The sequence below is a fragment of the Hyla sarda genome, chromosome 2 (genome assembly GCF_029499605.1).
Source record: "Hyla sarda isolate aHylSar1 chromosome 2, aHylSar1.hap1, whole genome shotgun sequence".
In the NCBI taxonomy this organism is placed as follows: Eukaryota; Metazoa; Chordata; class Amphibia; order Anura; family Hylidae; genus Hyla; species Hyla sarda.
In genome coordinates this window covers 144,884,524-144,893,840 of record NC_079190.1, presented here as the reverse complement: position 1 = coordinate 144,893,840, position 9,317 = coordinate 144,884,524, and the positions used below count along the sequence as shown (strand labels likewise).

Sequence of the window (9,317 nt, the reverse complement as noted above, 5' to 3'; positions counted from 1 at the left end):
AGCACCGAAGATGACGTGCCGCTGGTCACTTACCAAGCTGGCCAGCGCGCATCTTCCTCCTTCTCTATCCTCCGGTCCTTGGCTCCTTCATTTCCATGGGCGCACGCACGGGACGTCAGTGACGTCCCGGCGGCCCTGCATTTTTAACAGGGAGTTAATAGTGATGGGGGGAATTGCCCCATCGCTACAGGACGGGCAAACACCGGCTCTGCTCGGGGCCCCAGGTTAAGAGCCACTGCCCTAGATGCTTTATAGTGCACCCCCCACTCCCACATGTTTTAATGGGTACCTGACTCCACATGCTTTATAGTGCACCCCACTTACTTTATAGTGTACCCCCACAAGCCCCTACATGCTTTATAGTGCCCCCACCCCACATGCTTTAAAGTCACCCCCACAAGCCCCTACATGCTTTATAGTACAGATTTGCTAAGGTGCTGCACTGCAATCATTGTTTGTGCTCACCATCTGACTGTCCTTCTGCAGTCAGCTGCTGCCCATCTCTCCTTTGCAGTGCTATGGTGGCCTTCGGCTCCTTGTGTTAGGAGGAGGAGCCAGCCCAGTAGAGAAGGCTCTCAAGCAAGTGGCACAACACAAACATAGCAGCGCAGCCACAGTGACACTGACAGGACCTGCTGTGCAGTATCAGTGTTTTACTGTGCGATGTGCTGCTGTACCGAACTGCACTCCCCATAGTCAGTAACTCAGTAACAGCAATTACATATGTCAGGCTTCCACAGCAGGGAAGGGGCTCAGCAGCCCTCTGCCTAACTCCCTCTACACATTTGTGGCACCCTCATCCAAAGGATGCTCCAGGCCAGCACTTACCTCGCCTATAGGTGGTGCTGGCCTTGCTCTTATGACGGACTTAAAAAACATTTCGCTCAGTTGGCAGACTTTGAGAGAGAGCGCATGACTGGACTAAGAGAAGCAAGATGGTTTTGACAAACTTCCATTGACAGCCGGCAACCATCTGTTCGTTTGCAGTGGTGTCATAAATGAGCAAGCTGGGCTGCTACTGGCTAGAATCATATAGGGGGAGATTTATCAGGGGAAAATTTGCGGAGTTGCCCATAGCAACCAATCAGATCGCTTCTTTCATTTTTCAGCGGCCTTTTCAAAAATGAAAGAAGCAATCTAATTGGTTGCTATGGGCAACTTCACAACTTTTCCTCTGGATAGGTTTTGATAAATCTTCCCCAATGTCCTTGGTCTTCAACAAATGCGTCAGTGGTGTGAATACTGTTCTCGCACACCACCACTGGAGGCCTTCTGGACTGCTTGCTCACGTTGCTAAAGCTTTATTGTCTTTAGAAACAATTTTTATTTTATTGATCTCCTCTATTGTCTTTAGAGAGATGTTCTCTTTCAAATCCAATGATTGTCAGGTTCAAATATGGAAGCCTTCTGGTGAGCATTGCAATCCTGCCTTTACTGTTGAGTGACATGCTGACCCAACTGCTGGTGTGATAATATGGGGAACCATCGCATATGTCAGTCAGTCACTCTGAGTAGTGAAACTGTGGACACTAACAGCTCTGTGATGTGTGCAGGGCATCCTGCAGCCACATGTGTTGCCTCTCATGGTGGGGGTTTACCTGGCATTTTTCCGCAGCACACAACATGGATTTCTCAGGAATGTCTTCACTAGATTGCAGCATATTTTTTGCCTGACTGGCCGCCAGATTGATCACCAATTGAGCATTTATGGGACCAGCTGTTATGCCAGCTTCGGCAACTAACACAGATGCAGGATCTACAGGCCCAGCTGTAACATCTATGGACAAATGTGCCCCGGGATGCCATACAGAACCTGTCTGCCTCCATGTCCAAAGATATCTCATCTTCTATCCAGGCTTAAGGCGCCCAACAGGATACACAGTTTTCCCTAATAAAGCCATCCTTTTGCTCTAACATCATAATCACTTACTGTAAATCTACGGTATTATCATTACATTCACACACATAACGTTTTATTCCATTCCAACAACTCAATTCTTGGTGCATTATTTTGTTGGTCAAGAAGTGTACAATAGTATGTGCCATACTCCCCAGATCATTTCATCCACAAGATAGGTGTTATTTGATATTGAATTTTGTACTATTTACAGTATTTATAGATTTTTTTAATCACTGTGTTTTAAAAATGTCCTGGTTATACAGAGGTTAAGGAAGTTTATCCATTGATGTGTATTAGGTTGTAATAACATGTCATATGCTTTGCCAAACCATTTATTTTAGTATTCTAATTAATATACTTACACATTTTTAGAGCAACAGAGCCAGGATACATAAAGTAATGGTAATTTTTCCCAAGTAATAAAATTATTACATGTAGATAACATTTTTCAGCTTTTCCTATTGAACAGGGTAGCTAGCATGACTTGTGAATTGAATTGGTCCTCATGGGGTTAATTATTATAATCATATAAATGACAGTATGCATTTTAAGTGTTTCTGCATCTGCTATTATTAATTTCAATGGTGACATGTGAACTAGCCATAAAGAGGTATTCTTCTCTTATAACAATTGCCATCCATCATCGGTAGGGAATCTTATCTCTGGTGATGTGCCATTACTTTATCTGATGGGAATATTATTTTTAAGATGCAATTATTTTCTGTGAAATTTTATCAGATAAATGTTCTTTGTTGCATATTATAAGAAAAATACTTTTTGGTGCCTTATACTTGCTTACATTGCCTGTCTCCTGGATATGTGGGTATGCATCTCAACACAGGAGCAGCGTAGCTAAGCATGTTTCCTGTACTGAAACATCAGTTACATCTGCAAAGCATGCAAATCCTGTGCACACATCCCCTTTCTGTATATATGTGATCAGCTGTGCCTGCGCTTCCTCCATCTCCCTCCCCTCTTCCCTCCCACGCCTCTAGTGTGCAATTCTACATAAAAACACAGACCCTGCCAGCTCTCTCAATCAGAAACCCAGGGACGAGAGAAAGGAAAACAAGGCAGTATGTTCTAAGCTATTGTTGCTTCTTGCAGTCTTTGCACTGAACCTGCAGAGAGGGACACTAAATGCACTAGAACCAACGCTGGCTGCTGGAGCACCTCAGTACTTAGTTATTTCCTGTTTTGTTCAAATTTTCTCTCCTTCAAATTATTTTCTCTGTAAAGGGACTGAGATTACCAATAAATCAATTCCCTTCCAGCCTTCATGGCTTTACCGGACCGTGCACGTGGATTGCCAAATGGAGGAGGTGGAGGTGGTAGCTGCACAGGGAGCAAACCCTTGGATCCTTTGTTTCCTGAAATAGTGGAACTAAATGTTGGAGGACAGGTATATGTGACTAGACACACTACTCTTGTGTCAGTTCCAGACTCTCTACTCTGGCGTATGTTTTCCCAACAAAAACCAGGAGAGCTGGCTCGGGACAGTAAGGGTCGCTTCTTCCTGGACAGGGATGGTTTCCTGTTTCGTTATATTTTGGATTATCTACGAGACCTGCAGCTTGTTCTGCCAGATTACTTTCCTGAGAGAAGTCGTCTGCAAAGAGAAGCAGAGCACTTCCAGCTTCCTGAACTAGTGAAACGTCTTAGTCCCCTGCGTATCAGTAAGGACAGCTCCATAGGAGGTGAGGAACCACCTTTGCTTCTCACCCCAGCAGCCACTCAAGATTCAGACCTGGACACGGCAGTCATTCCAGCCTCATCTTCTCCTGCTGCTGGGGTGCCCTCCCCAACATTAGATCCATATCGTTTCAATGCCTCCTCTTCCTGCAGCCCTGCCTCAGTTCCTAGACTCACTCCTTCTCAATCCCTTGAAGGCAGAAGATCTGGATACATTACAGTTGGCTATCGAGGTTCGTATACGATAGGCCGTGAAGCACAAGCTGATGCCAAATTTCGAAGAGTTGCCCGTATAACTGTTTGTGGCAAAACCTCTCTGGCTAAAGAAGTTTTTGGAGAAACCTTAAATGAAAGCCGAGATCCTGATAGACCCCCAGAGAGGTACACTTCCAGGTACTACCTCAAATTTAACTTTCTGGAGCAAGCTTTTGACAAGTTGTCTGAAGCTGGTTTTCACATGGTGGCATGTAGTTCAACTGGAACATGTGCTTTTGCCAGCAATGACCAGAGTGAGGACAAAGTGTGGACCAGCTACACCGAATATGTCTTCTGCAGAGACTGAAACCTTTTGAACACATTCTAAGATGCACAAAATATACAGCTGAGCTTATTCTATCACCTATATTATAACCTTCACAATCTACAAAGACTCTAACCAAAGGATGTGGAACTGATTCACCTACTTCCAGAAAATTACCAATAAAGATGCACTTTCTGGGCAGCACAACAATCGTTAAAGCTTAAGATTTGTGCTTCGCTAGTTATCACATGGGTGTATTGAAGTATTCTCAGAACATTGTCTCTCACGTCTGAGATAAGCTGTCTCCTTGTATCAGAGAGGCTGAAAGAATTTAAAGTAACATTTCTCAACTGCGTACTGCTGGAATTTGTCAGCACACCATTAGATCTTTCAGGTTAGGAAGGTAAGAGGCACAAAATACCACATGACTGCCTCATATTTTTCTAAGGGGGGAGGCAGGGAAAAGATAGAGACTGTAGAGGAAGTGTAAGTATGAAGATCTTATTAAACATTTAACTCTGTATTTAATACTAAAATATTAATAAGTGTGCAGTTATATGGAACACACCAATAATCTCCCATTACACTGCAATGTAATCAGCGCATAGAAACTCAACATCTTAATGGTTCAATTTCTCTTTTAAGTCATTTATTAATCCTGCAGCTTTTTCTTTTATTTCCCCATTTTATCAATGTACTGTCTCCACTGCCTTCATTATAAAATACAATAGGGATTAGAATTGTAATAGTCATATCAGTGGAGTGCAGGAGACTATCTTGTGGCTAGATTTATTATGTTTTCATCATTTTTGTTCAATATGTTTATTATCACCATCATAACATTTCACGGAAATCGTTTTTGTTATTCAATAATAGGCTTGTAAGTATAACGTATGTTCTGTATGTTCTAGCAATGTGATTTATCACTTTTAAAAGTTAATAAAAAATCAACAAAGGGCTTATATACAGAGGAGCTGCTAGACTATGTAAGTAAACAACCTCTCAGTAATACATTTAATAGGGCCTGTGCACTTATCTGATCTGCGTTGTGCACTTTATATGCTCCATTCACATACTTAGTATTGTGCATGAGCCCAATAAAGATGGACAAAGCCACCTTATAGTGCAGGAACTGCTGTACTGGTCATTTATGTGTGTCCTGGTCTATTACCATAAGGAAATGATAGATGACAATTCTAATTGGCATTTAGCTTTGAATGTATTCTGGGGCATTTTAAAGGTAACAAGATGAAAATAAATACTTTTATATGTATTTAGATGCATATTAGTGAAGATGTTGCTGTGGTTTCACTGCACACAGACAGACACAGACACATGCATACGCTCAGGCAGTGGAGCGAAAATGATTTATAATCCCTTTACTGCAGCAGCTCTTCATACGCATTGAGCTTGACTTGATATGCTCTCTGAATCCTTGTTGTCTACAGAAGCACATCTTTTATTAATCAGCTATTATTAAACAGTATGTCTATATATATATATATATATATATATATATATATATATATATATGCTTTTCATTATTTAATTACATGCAGAGTTCAAATAACAATGGCTTTACCAAAGATTTAAAGATTTTGTTCATATTAATTTCATTGTTTAAAATTTTTCTTGGCAATAATATAAAATAAATAACAGAAACAACAATAAGCTCATCCCTTTATTGCAGCTGCTGAGCATTGTAGATGTGCCATGTGTGTGTTATGTAGTATCCTGGGCCGGTGTGGTCACCTGATCTCTATGAATGCATCAACTCACAATATGTAGTATTATTTTCTTTAAAAATATGAAAATTTCAAAGAAGCAATAAACATTATTTACATTTGAAGCCATTTTATAATTTAGAAGCTTAAATGTTCATTTTACGGTTAATGGAACCACTGGGTTAAATCATTTATTCTTGCTTTGCCAAATATCTCTTTAGAGTGGGCTAAAGAAATATGAATACTTTGGAATGCTACAGTATAATCAATGTCACTTGAATGTCACTTGTATTGTGTGACACAATACTTGAACATTTAGAAATAAGCCCCACTTTAGTCCAATTTAAGATTGTCTACAGCTTTCAGCATTTGCATTGGACTGTATTATCATAAACTGAGATGTAGTCTGTATGCCAAATAATCTTAGGCCAAATATGCCTACCTATATCATATCAATGTTTCTTATAATATGGGATGCACTAGATCATCCCCTAGTTGAATATTCATATGGTTGGCCATAGGCACCTAGATGCTACAGCAACACCATAGGTGTTAATGGTGTTTAATGGGAGCATAACGTAGAGATACCAATGTTTTCATTTAATTGAATAAGAACTCAATGTCCCTTACATGGCCCAGTTAGAAAATTGGGCAGAAACAATTTTGATCATAGCCAGCGTTAGCAGTTTTTTTCTGTAAATTGCTGTCACTACATGGTTATCCAGCAAAACCCTTTTTTTTTTTACAGAAATCTGCCTAGACTGTGTGAGAACATTAAAAAAAAACTATACTTACCTCCATCACTCCCCCGTAGCCCCATTATCACCGTGCCTGTTCTTTGGTAAACTTAACTTCCCAGAGCTGAAGACAAATGCCCTTATTTACTAAGAGTGGAGTGTAGTATTCTTTGTGGATTTTAATTCCCAATTTTTTTCCCCTCGTTATTTATTAAGGTTTCCCTACATTTTGCACTTTTCCCTACATATTGCTTTTTTTACACATGCTCTGATCGGTAGGGTTTTCCTCAGCTGAAATCCACCACCAATTTTCTGTGGAAACCTTAGTAAATATGTTGAGTTTTTGTAAAAATATCAGGGACATGCCCCCTTTCCCCGATGACCACACCCCCTTTTCAGGTTTTCTCACTAAAATGGAGAGTTGGTCGTTTTTTTTTTTCATTTCTTGCGCAATGAGACAGAATTCTGTATGCAATTAGACAGAATCTGTCGCAATGCGCCAGGATCTGGCGCACAACGCAACAAAACATGTCGGGTTTACAATAGTAAATCAGGGCCAATATGTCACATCACTACTCAGCCAATCACTGGCCACAGTGGTGTCCCGCCTCAGCCATTGATTACTTGGGTGACAATGTTATGTGCCGCTTATATCTCAGGGAAGCGAAGTTTACCAGAAACCAGGCGCCATGATAACAGTGCTGTGGGGGAGCGATGGAGGTAAGTATAGGCTTTTCTTTTTTTGTAAGTTTTCACAGAACCTGGGCAAATGTCTGTATAAAAATGTACTCTACTTTAAAACTCAGTTTGGGAGATTAATTCTCTGCATTGGCTGTAAAGGCATTAGAGAGCAGAATAGCTTGTATGTAAATACATAAAAAGTTCATGTACATATATATAGAGAAAACATTTTACAGGAATCATTTAGTTTTTTAATCATATATTAGTGCTTTGAAGGTACATAACTAGCTTACAGAACTTGCACAATATATACATGGAAAATAGATACATCATGTATCTAATTTCCTTCTCATATAGAGGCTGAAATACTATAAACAGTCTTCGAAAAATAAAATAATGAAGTATCTTACTTATTCTTTGTGTGTATACCAATAAATGTTGCTTTTCCTATAGCAAAAGGAGATGTCTCAGCTAGCAACTGTGAGGTTATAATATGTTTTAACAATGGGCCTAATACAATGTCAATGCTGACTTTTTTGTCCTCTTGCTTATTTTAATAAAGTACTAATGTTTAGTAAATACATTTTGTTCCTTGTTTTATGGACAGTGTATTGTTTTCATTACTTCAGATTCCCTAAAGAGGAACTGGTTGTGTGTCTGTGCCTCTGAGATGAGTATAGTGTGCAAAAAGTTTTTTGCTTCTTGCATGCCTTTTTTTGAAGTACACAAAAAAGGTATATAGGGAACACACTTAGTTCAAACCTAGCCTAATACCTAACATACAAGACCTGCTGTTTTGTATGAGATGAATGATTGCCATGTCTGCTCGTCGCTCCCTGCTTTGCCCTTGTCTTCAGCATTTTGTCTGTGGCTCTTCTGGTGCAGCTGCAATATTGAAGACATGAAGACGCTGCTTTGTGTTTGATAGGGGATGTGTTGTATGTTAATAGAAGTAGGTCAGACAGCACCAGACAGCACAGAGAACATTGTACTGTAAGGCTTCCCAAGAGAGCGAGCAGGATTTTATGTTAATAAGACACTTTACATTAAAAGTATGCAGCAATTGAACTGGAAATCTTGCATTTTAAATACATTATATCAATAGTTCAGTGTCTTATTGTTTCTTGTGTTTTAGGGCATAACTTTTCTCTAAGTAAAAGAAAGCTTTTCATTTGGCTTGATAGGGCTCTTAGTTTAAATGGTCACTGTCATTTCAACTTCACTTCATTTGATAGCTAATGTAATGCCTAACATTTCTGTATATCACAAAAATACTCCGTACCCCCCCCCCCCCCCCAAAACAGCTCAAGGTCTTAACCACTAGGTGTCTCCTTTCCCCGCAATCTGCTCTCCACTGCCTGTTGTCAGGGGAATTCTGTCTTAAATATGAAAGAGACCTGAACAACATAAAGGAAGTTAAACCTGGGCTTAACATGTGCTCTGTTTAAGAGAGTGAGAAAGAGAGACTGTCTATGCAAGTTCTGTCTGTTCTCTAGAGGACCTGCACTGTCCATGCAATGTAAATCAAGACTTTCCTCTCATCTCAGTAGCAGCAGTTTCTTTGTGTAACCCCCTTTTTTTTGCTGTGTTGCTTTTGTATTTTCCCACTCTTCCCACTGTATCTAATCTCCCCCTCCCTTTAGTCTGCAGCAGTCTGCAGTGCTTAGTGTAACCCCTTCCTTGCTTTGCTGCTGTTTCTTTAATGTCTGCTCACATAGTACCTTGCAAAACCAGTACATCAGTCACACTCCTCCCCACATGACAATTAGAGTAGTGAAGCATGTAAATCATCAGCCTAGCACGAGGCTAGTCTGTTCAGTGCATTTTTACCAGCGATATGTTTTGGCTTAGCGGTAAGAAGTATGTGCTGTGTTGTGCTGTGATTCCTGAATCATTAACTTGGTTAATTTTATTCCATTTAAAAATCTCTTCTTCTCAGCACAGCAATTACATTTTTTTCCATTTATTTTTTTTTTTTGGCATCAAATATGTCTTTTTTCTGTACTGGTGCTTAGAACTGGACACAATATTCCATGTATGATCTTTCTACTGCTTTCCAGATT

General features: G+C 40.1%; 1 protein-coding gene across 1 annotated transcript; it reads left to right on the top strand.

Annotated features, from left to right (window-relative positions):
* The first annotated feature begins 2,930 nt into the window (after positions 1-2,930).
* Positions 2,931-7,026, top strand: KCTD12 (potassium channel tetramerization domain containing 12). The gene has a single exon (XM_056555537.1). The coding sequence runs from the start codon at positions 3,180-3,182 to the stop codon at positions 4,152-4,154; it is 975 nt and encodes a 324-aa protein (XP_056411512.1). The 5' UTR covers positions 2,931-3,179; the 3' UTR covers positions 4,155-7,026.
* Positions 7,027-9,317: the final 2,291 nt, after the last annotated feature.